This window comes from Rutidosis leptorrhynchoides, chromosome 5 (genome assembly GCF_046630445.1).
Source record: "Rutidosis leptorrhynchoides isolate AG116_Rl617_1_P2 chromosome 5, CSIRO_AGI_Rlap_v1, whole genome shotgun sequence".
NCBI lineage: Eukaryota > Viridiplantae > Streptophyta > Magnoliopsida > Asterales > Asteraceae > Rutidosis > Rutidosis leptorrhynchoides.
Genome location: NC_092337.1, coordinates 399,824,200 through 399,844,277, shown reverse-complemented (window position 1 = coordinate 399,844,277; position 20,078 = coordinate 399,824,200). Strand labels below are relative to the sequence as shown.

Here is a 20,078-nt window from a genome sequence, read left to right as displayed (position 1 = left end):
TGTAATTTGTCTACCCATTCCCAGCGTTAGTCATCCCATGTGGCCACAGTTGACAGATTCTGACGCCTTTAACCCGCGTCACTTTTTGACGCCTACAACTGTTAGTCAGATATTTGATGTTCCAAGCTTGAGCGTGAGATTTAATTGCAACCATTCACAATATATATTTATTATTTATTTTATTTATTTTTTTCACCCAACTTCCAATCGAATTTTACCACTTCACCCTATCAATATTTGACACAATAATTTTACATTTTGGGTTAACGGGTGTCAAATACAGTCACAGTCAAATACCCACTTTTTCACCAAAAAATACATAATCCCACTCTGACATCACCGTCAGGTTAGGAATAGTCTAATAGTAACTTTCAACGTAAAGATTGATAATTGTTGAATTGCTGATTATATAATGCACATCAAGACCGATATGATGAATAGGTGACTGGGAACAGATTTGGACCAAAATAATAAGATGAACATACTTTGGTATTTTTACATAACACGATAGTTGGATCCATAAGGTATCATTTTGGGTCATTGATTGACAATGTAAGACATTTTTATGTATAAACATCTTAGTTCACGGATTATAACTTGTAACTTGTTTAGGTTGATAAATACAGAGTAACTAATATCACATAACCATAAATCCTGACTTCGCCTCTACCATGTCTTTTCTGGTTCACCTGTAACTGAAAGTATGCTATATACCAAAAGAGAAGTACACTAGTTGATAAAGGTAAAATCATATGAAATAAATATAAAATTTCAAAGAACAATCGAAGCAGATGCTATGTATCATCTTTTACAGTTATTTTGATTGTGTATGCAACTCATCTGATGGTTACAAGTACAAACATTGTAGCTGCTAACTTGCTAAGGATACATTATCTTCTATCTTTTAACAAATGACTAAAAAAACAATACTGTTGTTGGTAGCATCAAAATCCAAAAGGCGATTGTCTCCTACTCCCGCCTTCTCCATATTGCTCATTCCATTTTCTGAGTTCATTCATACTTGCCGCATCATAAGCGACAGATGGACCCACCTATACATTTAATGTTCATAAGATTACAAGGAAATTTTTGTATTTCGGGAAAAACTCAATATGCAAATAACGGGCAGGCTGTGTAATGGGTTATGTTGTAGTACAGGTTCGAACTGGTCATTCTGGAAATTTGAGTTGACCCACAAACACATTTTACATAAAATAATAATCAAAATGTAAATCTATTAATTTGACATAATTTTGACCCGTTTGATATAAAACAGAACCCAATTTGACCCGCCCATAATTAAATAGATCGAACTGCCACATTGATATGACAAATGAATGAAAGATCAACAAAGTCAACCTTGGCTTTGGATTGAATAAAATCATCCAAATTAAGCGGCCTTAATGCTGGCGTCTTGTCGTGTTTTTGTCCCTGCAAAAACATCGTGTATATATTACAAACACTTGCGAATATAAACAGTATATCACAAGAATCATGACATCAGCACATTTTCAACTAACTCGTCATTGAAAAGACGTTTTAGTTGATAGTTAATTAGGCTGTAGGAAACTTACTTTCTTTTCTTCATCTAAAAGTTCTTGAACGGGTCTATAGGCCGCAGCAATACAAAGATTCTGCACCCAAAAAAAACAAAAAATTAAAATACAAATATATATAAAAAAAAATATCATATAAAGTCAAATCAGTCAACAATGGGAGGATTTACCTTTAAATCACTTCCCGAATATCCTTCTGTTGCGTTTGCAAGACTTCGTACATCAAAACCGGGTTCGATATTTTCTTTAGCAAGAAATATTTTTAGTATCTTTAACCTATTGTCGGCATCCGGCAAATCCACGTATATCCTAAAATACCAAATCGAATAAGTATTAAATCATTATGTTCAAATTTAGATTACTTCTCAAACATAATCACTTTATCAAGGTTGCAAAAAATCACTACTCAAGGAGTACTCAATCGGGACTTTTTAGGGAGTACTCGACAACTCGGCTAGTACTCGGATGTTGACCAAGTTTGACTTCGAAAGATTTTGAACGAGTATTGATCAATGTTGACTGATTTTCCGAGTTTTGGCTGATTTTTGACCAATTTTGATTTTCTGAGTAATCCCGAGTTTGGCCAAGTTTGACCGACTTTGACCGAGTTTGACTATGACCGATTTTGATTTTCCAAGTAATCCCGAGTTTTGGCCGATTTTGACCAAGTTCGACTATGACCGATTTTGACCAATTTTGACCGATTCTCCGACTTTTTGCCGCGTTTTGAACAATTTCCCGAGTAATCCGGATTTTTGGCCGAGCTTGGCCGACTTTGAACAAGTTTGACTTTGGCCTTTTGACCATTTTGGACCGATTTTGACCAATTTTGACTGGTTTTCTGGCTTTGGCCACGTTTTGACTGAGTTTTGACCAACTGTGACCAAGTTTGACCGAAGAGTCGCCGAGTTGAAAAAACCGAGTATTCCGCGAGTAATTCCAAGTTCTGCAACACTGGTTGTTAGTTGTTATTATAGAGTCCTTTGACTATCAATTGAAGATGGTTTTGAGAGTTATTCTTATAGAGTCCTTTTGAGCACGCTATTAATTGTTCTTATTATATTATTCAATAAAAAAAAGTATTTATTAATATCATTTTACCTTCTTGGCAATCGACGGATAACGGCATCATCAAGATCAAACGGTCGATTAGTTGCACCAAGGATAAGAATCCTTTGACTATCTTTAGATCTGAATCCATCCCACGCCGCCATAAACTCGTTCCGCATTCGTCTTGTAGCCTCGTGCTCAAAACCACCTCCACGGGCACGAAGTAAACTGTCAACCTATTTAACGTTCACCACAAAAGGTCAAACTAAATGGAAAATAACCGAAGGCCGAAAAGAATTACAATTAAATTTAAGGTAATGAAAGTAGCTTATCACCTCATCGACAAAAACGATTACAGGAGCTAATTTGCTGGCAAATGAGAAGAGCGCTTTCGTAAGTTTTCCAGCATCACCAAACCACTGAAATAAAGAAATGTAGTCAAGAACCGAAAAGGAATATCATGTGTGTGATACATGCAAGAAAATGTGTGCTCTATGTAATCATTCAATACATAATTCGGTATCTGAAATCAGTTTCCACAAACCGAACCGGTACCGAATTTCCCAAACTGAATTATCCCAAAACTAAGAACCGAAATACAAACTGAAACCGAATCGGTGAGGTTTTCGGTTTCGGTTTTTTAGGATTTTTGCTCATTGGTTTAAATATTGGTTGAAATTGTAATTATGAGATGTTTAGTTTTTGACCTTTATTATTATTATTATCTAAATCTAAATCTAAAAGAACTAAATGATCAAAAATAACATTTTATGTGAAAAAAGTGAAGATATCCTGCTAAAAGAAGGTAAACCTGCCACGCGAGAATTAATAACGCTCAGAAACTAAGTTTATAAAGGCATAAAAAGGTATTTATTTACTTCAAAATAATTAATAGCATTGCAGGTGGTACAAAATTGATTACCCAAAATTGATAAATTGACACATAATTATCAGATAACCACAAGTAAAACTTGATATTCAACACTGATTAATGAAGTGACAAAAAAACAGATAATTAGTTAACAACGCAGATCCAAACGCCGATTTGAGAATGCATAAAGTACCTTAGATGTAAGTGTAGAACCCGTTATGCTGATAAAGTTGGCTCCTGCTTCAGTAGCAAGTGCCTTTGCAAGAAGCGTTTTCCCAGTTCCAGGCGGCCCAAAAAGCAATATTCCTTTACAAGGCTGACAAACGTTACCTTGTGTTAGTTACTAAACAAATGTGGAAAGTAGAATGGTGAAATAACGTGCTACGAGAAAAAAAGAGGTACCCGTAATAGATTTCCATGAGAAAAAAGTTCGGGTCTTTTCATAGGAAGAATGGCCAATTCATGTAACGCTGTCTTCACATCTTCAAGAGCTCCGATGTCGTCAAATTTGATGCCGATTTCACCGGGAGGAACGACTGATGATATAAAGTTGCTCTCGTACTCATCCTTTGCAAGGTTCTGAAAATAATATGTGTTTCGCATGTTTATGGTTTGCATTAGTCACACATAATATAGATGAAGATGGACTAGTCGAGTAATGGGTCACTTTGTGCAGATGAACTCTTAAACAGTGTTTGTCTGAACTCTTTTAGAGCACATAAATTGCGTTGAATTTGATAATCAAATATTGATTCAAGAAGTTAAAATCTAAATTTACGAATAACATGTTTAGACAGTTGAGTAACTTTCGAGATTCAACCCGACGCCTTTCCAAATAATTTTTATTTAAGCCGTTCATCCTGTTTATAAGAGATGACCCAAATTGACCCTTTCATAACTAAATGGGTCAAACCCAAGGGGTGGCCTAGTGGTTGGATGCTTAAGAATCTCCAAAGGAGACCCATGTTCAACCCTCACTAGCTACACTTTGAGGCCTTGCCGTTAAAAAAAATAATAATAAAATAACTAAATGGGTCAAAATTGTCTGTTCAAAACATAAAAAGGACAAACCTTAAGGTTATGTGCAGGCTTCTTGGAGATTGATTCCTGCTCCATTAGCCTCATGATCGCGACTTCAAGGCTTCACGTTGAAAACATTTGTAAGCTTGAATGATACGCAAATACCTTCTAAAGCTAATATGAAAAAGATTTCAGTTCTCACCTTGATTTTCTGATCACCACATCATGGGACGGGACCCACAAATCAAGAGTGAGAAATTATACAGAACGAGACATTAATCAAAACTATCAATACCTTTCACGAGGCAAATTCAATCGATCTGACTTGATGGAAGGAACATCACATGTGGATAAATAATGATTTTTCGCCCATCCAACAATATTTTCAGCTTCTGTAAAATCAGAAAAATAATAAACATCGATTCATTAACAACTTAAAACTCCAACTTCATTATGTCCAAATACAATCAAAATTTGATCTTAACCTTTGATAATCAGTTTAAACATGAAAAAAATAATCGAAAACTGATCATCTGCTTAATAACAAGAACTTACTCTTTGTGGTGAGTATCACTCCATCCGTATTTACATGCAAGAGATCCACGCAAGACAGTTCATTTTCCTCAAGAACCTGAAAAATATAAGTAATTTCACAAACGACGTCTAAATGTGTTAACGAATTTATCGCACTTAGACTATTAAAGATATATATGTACCTTATGCAGTTCATGTATATTACTCCGTGATATAACAATCCGTCTATCTTCATCAATTTGTTTATTAAATACTCTAAGGATATCATCCTCCTGATAACCACAACATAGAATAAAAAATTATTGAAAGGTAACTACAAATTTTACGTCCGTTGCAACCAAATGATGATGTCAGCTTCCCGTTTACCTTTGGAGGATGTAGAGACATAACGTTGGTAAATATCTTGTAGATATCGTTGTCTTCTGATCTTCTCGTGGGCTTTAGTCCCTCGGTGAGTCGTTTTAAAGAGAGAGGCTGAAAAAGAGTAAAAGAACAGATTGCAGTTCATGAATTTGATCAAAGAAGAAAACACGACTAATAAAACGTATTCGGGGATAAATCTGGAAATTACCAATTTCGCAAGACGGCCTAAATTCGGAAGAATCATAGTCTGCTGACAAAAAAGATAAAAATGAGAAATAAAGCAAGTTTTTTTACTATATGTAAGTAAGAAACAAGAGTTTCAAGAAAAGAAACACAACTAGAAAATTGCAAAACGGGTGGGTCAGATACTCAGATGAGTTGTTTAACAGTCAAAATGGGCAATTTTTTAAACGGGTCAACCAGGTCAGGCAAGGACAAGGTGGAGCCAACGGCACTTATTGGCCTTCTTCTGTTATATCTTATATAAAGTATATTGCAATGTAAATATGTAATATGATTACAAATATTATAACAATATTATTTGTTTATCAAATGATGTGATTCCTGAAATTGTATACATTCGAATTGACCTTAAGCAAGTTTTGACACATTTGGCCTGTTTTACTTTCTGGTGAGGTTTCAAATTTTACCCAACTTAACCAATTGCAGATACTTACAACCCAAATTATATACCTATATCTATAAGGCAAAGGTGAAATGAATAGTACCATTCATTTCACCACTTTTCACAAACTTAACCCCCTAATTATATATTATATATTATATTATATATTATATATTATATATTATATATTACATATTATATATTATATTATATATTATATATTATATATTATATATTATATATTTTATATCTAAAAGGCAAATGTGAAATGAATAGGACTATTCTTTTTCCACTTTTCACAAACTTAACCCCCTAACTTTTATTAAAATACAAATCGAACCCCCGCTTTATACGTATATTTTTTTCCAAATTTTACTAACTTAACCCCCTAACTTTTATTAAAATACAAATCAAACTCCCACTTTACTAACTTTTTTTTTTACTAATATTCAATTTTCAAAAACTTAACCCCCTAACTTTTATTAAAATACAAATCGAACTCCCACTTTATACGTATATTTTTTTCAAATTTCACAAACTTAACCCCCTAACTTTTATTAAAATACAAATCGAACCCCCACTTTACTAACTTTTTTTTTAAAAAAATAAAACCCGAACGCTAAAAGAAGCAACTTTCACAAAAGGAACAACCCTTCAATGTTAGATGTCGAAAAAAATTCTTTTTTACAAAATAGATCCAAGACTTTTTTTTTTTTTAACTCGCATTCAAAACGGAGCCCCCGGCGCGAAGCGAGGGCTCCACAACTAGTTAACCCACTATTAAGTAAAAGGGTTAACACACAAGCATGCTGAAATTAAACTTACGAATTTCTCTTTCTCTTTTGATCCCGTAGCGACTTTGTTTTGCCCACATATCAATACAACAGGCCCCGATATATGGTCAAACATTTCATGAAGCCTATTAACAAATACTTTGCGGTTTGACTTTGAAACAGCTCGTGACAACCATAAAGATGAGTCCGGGAAATAAACAATTAACGGTTGCACAGACCGCAATACCTATATAAAAAAACATAACAATTATAATATGCTTTTTAGTTTTTACTTCTCAAAACTTTTATATTGAACATAATAAGAGCTACAAAAATCATATATAACCTCGGATAATGCCTTCATTGCAATATAACAATCTTCAGCTTCGGTATCAAAATCACGTTCGACGCACGAAACTGCAATATGTAAAATATAACTGTCACTTACCTTAACTCAAAGCTTTATTAGTTATTATAGCTCGTCTAATTTATATTTAGTTCTATTTTTTAATTTATTAGGTTATTTTTTAGAAATAAAAAAAGTTACTATGAATCCAGATTATTTTATACTCCCTCCGTACCAGAATTACTGTCCCAATTTGACTCTTTTAAGTCTTTCTTGTATAACTTTGACTTTGAATATCTTTGTTAGTGTTGTATAATATTTGATGAAAGTTATACCAATGAAAACACATTTTAAAACCGAATCCATTTATATAACTTTCATCAAATATTATACAGCACACAAAAATATTTGAAGTCAAAATTTAATAAGACGGACTTTGAAAAGTCAAAGGGGACAGTTATTTTGGGACAAAGGGAGTATTTAGTTCTATTTTTGTATACTGAAATTTTTTAAAAATAAAAAATTTTACTATGAATCCAAGTTATTGATGGATTTGCAGATTGCTCATGTTTCTCATTTTCTTTTACGTCCTCAGTCCCATCTTCTGCACTATCCATGATAACTGCAACATTATCGCCACTGATCTCGTAAATTTCACCGCGTTGACCGGGGGCTAAGGGTCTGAGGACAAAAAAAAAAAAAAAAAAGAACCAATATTCAAATTTAGCTATTGGTGGCTAGTTATAAAATCGCCAAAAATGCCACATAACGACAAACTGCAACAATATTTTCAGTAACCAAGAACATAGTCATATGGTTTACGTTTCGGCAAGAGCATTCAAGAACAGATAAGTAACATAGTCAACCATTGAATAAATTACACACAAGTACAAAAGTCAACCATTGATTTAATAGCAGATAAATACTATAGTCAGCCAAAATTAATTAACAGATAACTAATACAATTCACAATATCATTTTCTATAAAGAAAGGACTAAACTTTTCTTGTTTTCACGCAAGACGGTGTGTTAAAAGGATTAGATTGGGACAATAGAATCAATTTACGTTGTGAATCAATTATAAAAAAATAAATATGGATAAAATAGTTTTTCTCGCATACATCAGTACAGCTTACCAACCCACCTGCGCGAGATTACGGTATATGCTTTTGTTGGACCATCAGATGTCGCTATCGACCCCAATTTAATCCTGTGACGCAATTTGATATGTAAACAAGCACGTGTTAACGTTGTTCTTGATGGGCACTCTTAAAGTCAAGGACTTTTTAACAGATGCTCATATTCGAGCGATCGGTCAATGTCAGTTGTGTTTATGTCAGTTGCCCAATGCATTATTATATATTATAACCTCCTACATCTTTTCATTAAAAAATTTATATAACCTCCTATAAACCATAAAGCAACTTGAATAATGTGCTCATAACTACAGAGAAACATAAGTCCACATAAAGACATCAAATAAGTGAAGTTCATATTTACAAGAAACTAATAAAGTAATTAATGCACATAACTGAGTGTGGAAACTACTAATTGAAGATAAAAGATGAAGATCATAACCTTCTATCATCCACTTGTATAAAAGCTCCAACATACTTGACACGATCCCCTAGTTGAAATATATATATACATAAAAGATTATTTATTTACCAAAAAGGAATCAACTTTATTGATCATAAAATATAGAATTCGTTTCGAATAAATAGATATACCTTTCTTTAATGGCTCCTTTGTTTCCTCAGAGGACTCTGTTTCTTCCTGCTTTGGTTCAGACGCAATCTCTCCGACAACCGCAATGTTCTGTTATAAGTGAAAGTGAACGATAAGAGATACAAAACATCACAAATATTAAATTTTAATATATAATATGACAACCTAAATTAACCATAATTAAGTATTAAACAAGATAATTCATACTGTTGAAGATTTCAGGATAACAGGTAATCTAGAAGGATCCTAATAACTGAATGCTTGTACTTGGTTATAAGATAAGAGAGTATTCGTATGTGTTTTAGATCTGAGTATCTTCTTATTAAGAATTAAGTCGAAATAATCAGTTTTACGTATAGATGAATAAATTATGCTTCAGATTATGGAGTATTAAACAACCAGCTTTTGGATAACCAGCTGACAAAACTAATTAGTTAAGGATGAAATTAATTAACTAATTTACTCTTCATTCAGCCTTTTGATATAATTTGAGAAACTTGTATTTTCAATTCAGAAACTCTCTACCTTGTTCACATAAATGTCTGTTTCGGTCAAATCAAACTGGTAATCTTTTAAGTAACTAGACTTTCTCAAACATATGATAAAATATGATTAATACAACTACATACACAATCTATTACGGCCCAGTTTATCACGCTAACTTAGCAAAATACACATTCAAACACTCTGTAATATTAACTACAACAATGTTACTTTCAAGGTTGCAAAAATTGCTACTCGAGGAGTACTTGGTCAGGACTTTTTAGAGAGTAATTGGATGTTGACCAAGTTTGACTTTTACCGATTTTGACCAATTTTGACTATCCAATTAGTCCCGAGTCTTTGCCGACTAATCCCCATTGACCGAGGGTTGACTGAGTCTTAATCGAGCCCAAACTTTTAACCGAGTACTCAACCCAAACTTTTAACCGAGTACTCAACCCAAACTTTTAACTGAGTACTCGGAGAGTTTTACTGAGTTCTGCAACCACACTAGTTACTTTGCAAGCATATACTGTTATGAAACTAAATATAAAAACCTCAAAACTTAAGAGAGAACTATCTTGTCAAGTTGAGCAATGGCATATAGAAATACACCAGTAAATAGCTGGCCCCACTTCGTTGGGGCAAAAAGAAAAGGCCTAACCGCACACACAACAAAAAAAAGGGGGATGACACCATGATGATGTCAGCAATGGGGAAATTTTTAAAGTGGTAGAAAGGGAAAACTGCACAATGACATTTTTACCCCCGTGAACAGAAAAATGGCCTCTATAATTAGTATTAATAAAATAAAATAATACCTTTGCAAAATCTTCAAGATTACCAGGAACGAGCTTCTTCAAAGCTGCAGTTGCCCGAGCCTCCATATCTTCATCATCCGATTTATTTTCATTACTGCTTGTCCAATCTTCTTCGTTGCTTGCCTCGTCATCAATTTCGGATTCAGAAGTAACCTCTGATTCTCCATGTTCATCATCTGATTCGTTTTCAGAGTTATCTTCACCAAAATCCTGCAATAATTTATTAAAAAATAACAGTTTGAGAACCATGAGTACAAAGAATGATTGGTTAATTTCAGGAACAGGTAGAAGAAATATTTCTCAGAATAAACTTACATATGGAGCTAGAACACTACTGTCGAGAATCAATAACGGGACTTGTAAATCACGTGCAAGTACAAAGTCCGTTAAGTCATGCCATGTGACTTGTATGTGAGGGTACATTCGTCTTTTTACTCTTTTCTCATCTGAATTTGAAGCTTGTTCTTCTCCAAAATTACAAACCCTAATTTTCATATCTTTTCCCCAAAATTAATAACACCTCAAAACCAAACCTAATTAACAAGAAGACTTCATTATCAATACCAAGTTAACAAGAAATTCAAATTATATGTACACAAATAATCCATTACCTACCCCTTTTTCGGCAAAGATAGATCAGATGCAATAATTTTTGTCAAATGCTTTCTTGTAAATAAATCCTTTATGCCCATTTAGTTGACGAAAGCAATTTATGTTTGCTTCGATGTTTCGTACTACTGCCCAAACATTAAATTTGATATAATATAATGGGCAATCAGGCCTTTTTTGTACAAACTTAGATTTGCATTTAAACAAAATCGTTGAACTAACAAAATTAGATTTACATCAGGTTCAATCTTTGTACAAAAATTAAAAATCAAAATAGGGCTCATTAAAAATTACTTGAAATCACCACCTGCTATTTGCCTTTGTAGTTTGTAGATCTGAAAATCAAATTTAATGCCTCTAAACCACCACTGAGTTCAAGCGTAATTAATTGCAAGTCACCACCGCAGTGTTCCGACGAAGATGAAGATGATAATGACGACGACAGTCCATTGTACGGTGAGATCTGAAACATTTTGTAATTCGATCTGGAAACAATTGCGCTCAAGTGTATATGATTTATGTTTTTTTAGATGAATGAGGAGTATCAATTTATGTACGAGGACTATCAATTTGTGTATAAGGAGTATCAATTTGTTAGTGATTTTTGGCTTTAGATTTCTATGAAATTAGGGTTTGTAATTTTGGGGAAGAACAAGATCAGCAAACCTTAAATTCAGATGAAGAAGATGAGTAAAAAGACGAATTTACCCTCACATGCAAGGCACATGACATGACTTAACGGACTTTTTTAACAGAAAGTTGACGGAGGGACGCGTAATCAAAAAATGTGATAATAGAGGGACGCTGAAAGCCAAAAAAAAAACTTGAGGGACGCTGTTAGCTTTTTAGGGTAAAATGGAGGGACCGACGGCACAATTATTTCTTGTTATTTATTAACATTGTTACATACTAAAAAATCTAATTGCATTCCACAACGTCGATGTTCTTCCCCGAAAAATCTCAGTGATGACTATGTTGGTTGTAATTTGTAAGTAAGTAATGACATACTTCGTAGATGTATAACTAGGAGTTAGTCTGATGAAACTCCATAAGCAATGTGGATGGTATGTGTTACAATAATGATTTAATGTTGTTCCTCATGCAGTTTTATTTTGTATATTACTACTCGTATTAAGTATTTAGTGACAAATTCGATTACAAATTTTCTAGATCGAACTCGCAAGATTGCGGGTATTAAAGTAGTATAAATATAAATTAAATACAGAGTATAATAATCCAACCAAATATACATCTCAAAAACATTATCTCATTTCATCAAAAGCCGTGTAGTACTACAAAACAATTAACCAATGCCTTCTTCAACCTCCAAACCTCAACCCTCCGATCACCTCCAAACCCTACTCGAATCCGCCCGTCCATTCCTCCGCGGCGAGCTCCAAACAATCAACGACAACCTCCCGTCCCTAATCGCCGTCCTAAAATCCGTCGGTGCCGGTGAATGCTGGCACAAACACGGCAGTTTCCTCGACCACTTAATCGACATCTACCGTATTCTCAAACTCTGGAACGCACCTGAATCCGTATGCCTCTGCGGCCTATTCCACTCCGCTTACTCTAATTCCTACGTTAATCTCGCCATCTTCGATCCGTCAACCGGCCGTGACACCGTCCGTAACCACGTCGGTGACGCCGCCGAAAGGTTGATCCACTTGTTCTGTACCGTTTCCCGCCAAAAACTGATTCACGATGACCTATTGTTCAAGTATTCTGATGAATCAGAGCTCGTGCAGCACGTTAAGGATTCTGAACAAACAATGATCGATGCATTCAAATTAGGGTTTACGGACGTTGCGTGGCGAATTAAAATACGATCGATTTTGCCGGAAAATGGAATCGTTATGAAGCATATAAAGACCGGTGAAGATGTGCGTTTATCGAGGAGAATTGTAGCGGTGTTTTTGCTGATGACGATTGCTGATTTCAGCGATCAATTGTTCAGTTTTCAGGATGAGTTATTTGAGAACGATGACGGAGCGTTACGATTTTCAGGGAATAATTTAAGAAATGCGTTATGGCCGGGTGATGGAAAGCCAGGGTTATGGATGAATTCGTTATCTCGAATGGGAGCGATTTATCTGTTAATTGTTAGAGAAGAAGAGTTGTTTTTAATCGAACAAAAACGATTAGGGAAAGTTAGTAAGGATCGAGACGAAGAAATCGAGCTAGTGGTGCCGCCGATTTTTGATAATTGTAGTAAGGTTTTGAGTGCGAAGGATCAAATTGAGGCGCGGGATTTGTATTGGGGAGGTGTTTGTGAGGTGTCGAAAAGGGGGTTGATTGGGTGTGAAGAAGTGTTGAGAAGAAGTGTGGAGTTGAACCCGTTTGTTGGTGAACCGCGGGTCGTTTTAGCGCAGATTTATTTGGGTCAAGGGAGGTTTGAAGAGGCGGAAAAAGAGAGTGAAGAAGGGTTGAGGGTTTTGTTGGAATGGGGTAGTCCATGGGATAAGAGAATGTCATGGGAAGGTTGGGTTTCTTGGTGTAGAGTTTTGGTTATGAAATCGAAAGAGAAATCGTGGCCCGATACGGCTTGGGGGATCCTTAATTTAGGGCTTGTTCGATAGATGGTTGCAAACATTACGATACGGTTTGATTACGGTTGCAAACACTACGATACGGTTTGATTACGCTTAATATTGGAGAGGTAAATCAGAACTAAGTATGTTACAGTAAAAGTTAAGTTACTTAAATAAAAGAAGCAAAATTTGTGTCTTTGTAACATGTAATGCATTTAAATGTTCTAAAGAAATTGTTATACTAGCACTGTTGTAGTGTTGTTCATGTAATTAGTCTACCCATTGTTTTCAATATGCTTACTAATACAACATTGAAGTAGCGACAATAATTCTGGTATTGGATGTGCTCCGTTTGTTCTGTTGGGCCATTTTAAACAGAAACACAAATACACTAACTTTCAACGTAGACATTGATACAATATGATGTTCAAGTCAATTGTTGAATTGTTGATTATATAATGCACATCAAGACCGATATGATGAATAGGTGACTCGGAAGACATTTGGACCAAAGTAATAAGATGAACATACTTGGGTATTTTTACATAACACGATAGTTGGATCCATAAGGTATCATTTTGGGTCATTGATTGAAAATATAAGACATTTTTATGTATGAACATCTTAATTCTTCAAGGATTATAACTTGTTTAGGTTGATAAATACGGATTATAACTTATTTGGTAACATGTAATTAATTAGATTTCACCATTCCCGCGTGCATTGTATAATAAATTTGGTCCTGTTAGAAAAAACAGACAAAATCAAATTGGTTAATTTAATGTTTTTTAGCAAGAAAAAAAAAACTTCTCTATTTGTATCTCCAGATATCAGCAGGTACAATTATCCCTCTCCCGCTATTGCAACGTTACAATCTCGAGAATCAGCCTTCAAGAAGTTTTTGCGGTTAGAATTGTTAGTGATTTTAGTATCATCTAGGTAATTGTGATTTACTAGAAAATATGGATAATCAAGTCATACTTTTTTTTTTCTTTTCATTTTTTCATAATCAAGTCATACTTAACAACTCGTAAGGGTTAACTTGATACTATCCCGGAAATCGCGGGGCTTAAGGGGCAGCGCCCCGATCCAAACGATATGTTACTATATCTGTATAGTGAAAAGTTGTGTCCCAACTATATTTCTCGTCAAAATACCAACCGGTATTTTCCCGCCAAAATGTAGGGTTAACCCTTTCATTTTCAACCGTCAATTATGACAAAATTGAATTCGTTTTTGGCATATTGCTTTCATAACACCACATTGCAGAAATGTTCACTTTCTCGCTCACTTTGATTTGAATTGTTCTTGCCCACAATCAAAAAATTTTCTTGTCTGATCCCAATTGAGATTTCGTCCAAGGCTTGTAAAGGTCGAAATACTTAATTAGAAAATTGTTTCACGATTCAAGAAACAATCAGGGTTTATCGAATTAAAACTCGTTTTATAACAGAAATAAGCATCAAGACTTTCTTACAACACACCTTACCTTTCCTTCACACCCCAACTCTTGAGTTTATTAACTCACTTCGTCTTTCGGTGCACAACTTTTAAAACCAAGATCCCTACTTAAATAGATCATTGTAGTCATCTTATAAAGCAAATGATCTCCTCAACAAACTCTGACTCCATTGAGTTGCAGACGCTGTTGAAATCAGCTAGACCGCTCCTTAAGGGACAACTTGAGAATATTGATCTCAATTTTCAATCACGCATTGTTGTCTTGAGTGCTGGCACAAACACGGCAGCTTCCTAGACCACTTTGTTGACGGGTACCCCGTATTCTTAAACTACAGTTCGGTGGCGATTCTATGTTGTGCAGTGTAACCGTGTGGGGTCATTGTACTATTCAAATTGTATTGGGACACCATTAAATTTAACTATACGACCCTACATATTTTTCAAATTTATGATTTTTTAGAGGTAAACAACAATAAAGTGTCATTCAAATATAATTAGCTTTGAATTATTATTTTTGGGACTCCATTTGGTTTTCAACCTGGATTTGACACTGCTGTCGGTGCACCAGATGAAGTATGTCTCTGTCACATCATTCTTTCCGCTTACTCTAATTTCTATCATCTCATGTAAGCCTATCCATTTTTGGCCCTTCAACTGGCCATGACATTGTTAGGGCACACGTTGCTGAGGTGGCAGAGCGGTTGATGATCCACTTGTTCTATATTGTTTCCCGTCAAAAGTTGATTCATGATGATTTGTTGTCCAAGTGTTATGATGAATCAGAACTTTGTCCAACACTTCATGGATTCTGAAATTTCATTGATTAACACGTGAAAGGCGATACGAAAGTTTGGAGATGAAGGATGAATGAAGAAAATTACTTCGGTTTTGCCTAAGAATTTGGGACCATATCAAAGCATATAAAAACAAGCGACGACCTGCATTTGTCTAGAAGAATAGTATCAATATATTTGCTCATAACTATTGCTTCCACTGATCAGTTTTTTGGTCTTAAACTGTTTGATAACTTAGATTGTAATGGTGTATCCTATCGTATACACGCATAAAGGCATAATGATCGCATGAAGTTAGCAACAAAAGTACTTGAAATAGCAGTTTTGTGAAACTGTCCGTCCAGCGTTCTCCGCCGTGCAGGCTGCTTCCGTCACGGGTCTGCAGGGATTATTTCCCGAGGGTAAACATCAATCGGAAACACTCCCCTACTTTTAGCTAGATACTTCTAGTATCGTGCTGATACACTAAGCCTTACCTCATAAGGAAATAGGTATCAACAATGGCGCCATCTATTATCAAAACAACTCATCTCACCGATACTGACGAAGAAGGCAAGGATAAAGAATTGGTACCCATAGGTGTAGGCATGATACATCCATGGAAAGCTGGACAACGGAGGAAGGCAGAAGTGTTAGAAGATTGGAAAGAACAATTAATATCGTTTCCTTCTATGTTTAACACAAATTCGTCCGATAGTCCAGTAGTTATAGAAGCACGAGTTGCTAATTGCAAAATAGGCAACATTTATACTGACACGGGAGCTGGAGCAGACATTATGTATGAACATTGCTTCATACAGCTCCCTAAATACGTACAAGAGACGATGAAGGAAACGTATGTGCCGTTAGCAAGTTTTACAAGTGAACCGTCTTGGTCTGAAGGAAGTATTCTTCTTGAAGTAGTTTTGGGTAAGGCACCCCTTAAACGCACAGCAAACATCGAGTTTCTGGTGGTAAAATAAAATTCGCAATACAATATAATTTTGAGAAGAACTGCCTTGATGACGTTTGGGGCTGTGACGTCAACTGTGCACGGCATGATGAAGTTTCCAACGCCTGGCGGAATAGCAACGTTGTACGCGGAATGGCAGAAGTCAATTGAGTGTTCTCAAGTAACAAAAGCAATAATTAAGCCAATAATACATGATGATGGGTCAATCTCGCCAAATCTACAATTTCCAGATCAAAAGATCATAATTGGGCATACGTTATCTACGGCATGTAAAGAAAAGTTATACAACATTTTGGCAACAAATTTAGACGTCTTTGCATGGCAACCGTCTCATATGACTGGTGTCACAAGGGAAGTTGCAGAACATAGGTTAAATGTGAATCCTAATATACATCCTGTTTGTTAAAAGAAGCGAGGCATGGCGCCAGAAAGAAGTAAATTCATCCGTGATGAGGTACGAAGTTTGGTGGATGCCGGAATCTTACGAGAAGTTAAATATCAGACGTGGGTGGCAAATCCAGTCATGGTGAGGAAGCCGGACAACTCATGGCGGATGTGTGTAGATTTCATAGATATCAATAAAGCATGCCCAAAGGATAATTATCCTTTACCTGAAATAGATTAGAAGGTTGAATCATTGGCAGGATATCGATTTAAATGTTTTTTAGATGCAGCTAAGGGGTATCATCAAATACCTATGGCCTTAAAAGATGAAGACAAAACGGCTTTTCACACGACGGAAGGCATATTCTGTTACATGAAAATGCCTTTTGGTCTAAGAATGCAGGAGCAACATATCAACGACTTATTGATATGGCGTTTAAGGATCAAATTGGGCGAAACCTGGAAGCTTATGTGGATGATATCGTTATAAAAAGTCATACTGAAGAAAAGAAGTTGCGAGATATACAAGAGACTTTTGCATCTTTGCGAAAAATCAATATGAAATTAAATCCCAAGAAGTGTATGCTTGGCGTAGAAGAAGAAAAATTTTTAGGCCATATTGTTACAGAACGAGGTATCAAAGCTAATCCTAAGAAAATTCAAGCAATTGAAGACATGAAGTCGTCGGCCAGCAAGAAAGACGTTCAAAGGTTACATGGATGTTTAGCAGCATTAACAAGATTTTTATCCAAAGCAGCTGAAAAGTCGCTTCCATTCATGAAGGTGTTAAAAAGTTGTCTAAATAAAAAAGATTTTGTATGGACGGCGGAAGCCGAGAATGCATTCTAAGAGGTCAAGCAATTGTTAAAAACATTACCTACGTTAACAGCACCAAAGGAAGGAGAGACTATGATTTTGTATTTAGCTGTCTCAAAAGAAGCAGTTAGTTCTGTCTTAATCGCAGAACGGAACGGCGTGCAAATGCCTATATATTTTGTTAGCAAAATATTACAACTCAGTGAAACGAATTATCCACTAATTCATCGCATGGTTTATGCCCTTGTGCATACTGCACGACGTTTACGGAGGTAATTTCAAGGTCATCCTATCTTGGTGTTAACGGATCAACCGTTGAAGCAAATACTCCGGCGTCCAGAGTCATCTGGCCGTCTAGCAAAATGGGCCATCGAGTTGGGCGAATATGAAATCAATTTTGCTCCCAGGAATGCTGTTAAAGGACAAATATTGGAGGACTTCCTTCTGGAGACAAATGAAAAAGTGGAATATGACAATAAGATGGCACCACAACAGCATGTTTGGGAATTGCACACTGATGGGGCCTCAAGTGAAGAGGGAACAGGTGCAGGACTGGTGCTAACAAGTCCAGATGGAGAAGAGTATACTTATGCATTGAAATTTTGTTTTTATGCGTCTAATAATGAAGCGGAATATGAGGCATTACTCTCCGGCTTGCGTATAGCAGTAGAAATGGGCATAACAAACCTAAGGGCATATGTTGATTCTCAAATTGTAGCCCAGCAAGTTAATAGAATGTTTGATGCAAGAGATACATCAATGAGGCAATATGTAAAATTGGTAGAAGCAATTTCCAAAAAAATTGATAATCTAGAGGTCGTGCAAATCCCTCGAAATAAGAACAAGAAGGCTGACATCTTAAGCAAGTTAGCTACTTTAACCTTTGATCATTTGCGCAAGCGAGTGTTAGTTGAGGAACTTAAGGAAAAATCAATACTTGAAAAACCAATTATGGCAATAGTTGAAGGTGCTAAGGAAACTTGGATGACTCCATATTTGAGGTATTTGCATGACGGAGGGTTACCCATTGACAAGGCGGAAGCCAGAAGGATAAGAGTAACAGCACCAATGTATGAAGTAGTTAATGGTGATCTTTATCGAAAGTCTTACAATGGTCCGTTATTAAGGTGTTTAACCAATGATGAAGCATTAAAGGTAGTCAAGGAAATGCATGAAGGAGTTTGTTCTCAACATTCCGGCTTCCGTACTGTGGCATCACGGATTATGCGACAAGGATATTTTTGGCCTACCCTTTATCGAGATGTTGCAGAGATCATAAAAACATGTGAGAACTGTCAGAGGCATGGGACAGTTCAGCATCTCCCAAAGTATGATTTGATACCAGTGTCATGGCCGTTTTGCAAATGGGCGATTGATATTGTGGGACCATTCAATAGAAGCACTGGTAATGCTAAGTTCTTGGTGGTAGCAATTGATTTTTTCACAAAGTGGGTTGAGGCAAAGGCTTTAGCAAAGATTACAGGAGAAAATGTCAAGAAGTTTGTGTGGCATGACATAATGTGCCGTTATGAGGTTCCAAATGAAATAGTCAGTGACAATGGCAAGCAAATTGCAGAGAATCCATTTCGAAGTTGGTGTGAAGAGCTAGGAATAAAGCAAAACTTTACATCTGTTGCTCATCCTCAAGCGAATGGGCAAGTGGAAGTTACTAACAAAGAAATTGTTGCTGGCATTAAGGCACGTTTGGGATTAAGTCAAACTGGTTGGGTTGACGAACTACCAAATGTACTATGGGCACACCGGACAACTCCAAGCGGAGCACGGGCGAAACACCCTTCAGTTTAGTGTATGGTACAGAAGCAGTGATACCAGCTGAAATATGTGTTCCAACACAACGCATTATGGCGTTTGATATTGAGGCTAATTCTGAAGCATTGAAAGAAAATCTTAATTTGCTGGAGGAAAGACGATTGATGGCTACCATTCGGCAAGCAGATCATAAGCATAAAATGGCAAAATATTATAACAAAAAAGTGAAGCTTGCACAATTTGAAGTTGGTGATTTGGTGCTACGAGATAATGAGGCAAGCAGGCAGATTAAATTTGGAAAATTGGCACCAAAATGGGAAGGACCTTATAAGGTCAAAAAAGTAAATCAGAATGGATCATACATGCTTGCTGCGCCATCCGGCGAGCAATATGAAAGAGCTTGGAAAGCAATGAATTTAAAGAAATTTTATGCGTAGTGTTATATGCATGGACAGCTTGATCACCTGTCAAATGCATGAGATATAGTCATAAATGTAAAAATTTCTTTTTGAATATGAATAACAGCAATTATTCTTATGGCAATATTGTTCATAAATTTTATCCGGCCAAGGATTTATTAGCCCAGGT

General features: G+C 35.8%; 3 protein-coding genes across 3 annotated transcripts; 2 read left to right on the top strand and 1 right to left on the bottom strand.

Moving 5' to 3' along the window:
• Positions 1 to 751: 751 nt before the first annotated feature.
• Positions 752 to 10,665, bottom strand: LOC139849874 (uncharacterized). The gene is made up of 21 exons (XM_071839490.1): positions 10,486 to 10,665; positions 10,171 to 10,380; positions 8,869 to 8,956; positions 8,283 to 8,406; positions 7,668 to 7,819; positions 7,139 to 7,209; positions 6,845 to 7,039; positions 5,603 to 5,641; positions 5,398 to 5,505; positions 5,214 to 5,303; positions 5,053 to 5,128; positions 4,793 to 4,889; positions 4,549 to 4,618; positions 3,880 to 4,056; positions 3,671 to 3,793; positions 2,942 to 3,025; positions 2,658 to 2,842; positions 1,727 to 1,865; positions 1,575 to 1,634; positions 1,360 to 1,431; positions 752 to 1,052 (listed from the first exon to the last, which is right to left on the bottom strand). The coding sequence occupies exons 1-21, from the start codon at positions 10,663 to 10,665 to the stop codon at positions 945 to 947; spliced, it is 2,448 nt and encodes an 815-aa protein (XP_071695591.1). The 3' UTR covers positions 752 to 944.
• Positions 10,666 to 12,014: 1,349 nt separating this feature from the next.
• Positions 12,015 to 13,480, top strand: LOC139847064 (uncharacterized). Its single transcript, XM_071836659.1, has one exon. The coding sequence runs from the start codon at positions 12,090 to 12,092 to the stop codon at positions 13,359 to 13,361; it is 1,272 nt and encodes a 423-aa protein (XP_071692760.1). The 5' UTR covers positions 12,015 to 12,089; the 3' UTR covers positions 13,362 to 13,480.
• Positions 13,481 to 16,938: 3,458 nt separating this feature from the next.
• LOC139849873 (uncharacterized) lies at positions 16,939 to 19,526 on the top strand. Its single transcript, XM_071839489.1, has 7 exons — positions 16,939 to 17,046; positions 17,346 to 17,687; positions 17,802 to 17,992; positions 18,128 to 18,378; positions 18,439 to 18,899; positions 19,020 to 19,125; positions 19,369 to 19,526. The coding sequence occupies exons 1-7, from the start codon at positions 16,939 to 16,941 to the stop codon at positions 19,524 to 19,526; spliced, it is 1,617 nt and encodes a 538-aa protein (XP_071695590.1).
• Positions 19,527 to 20,078: the final 552 nt, after the last annotated feature.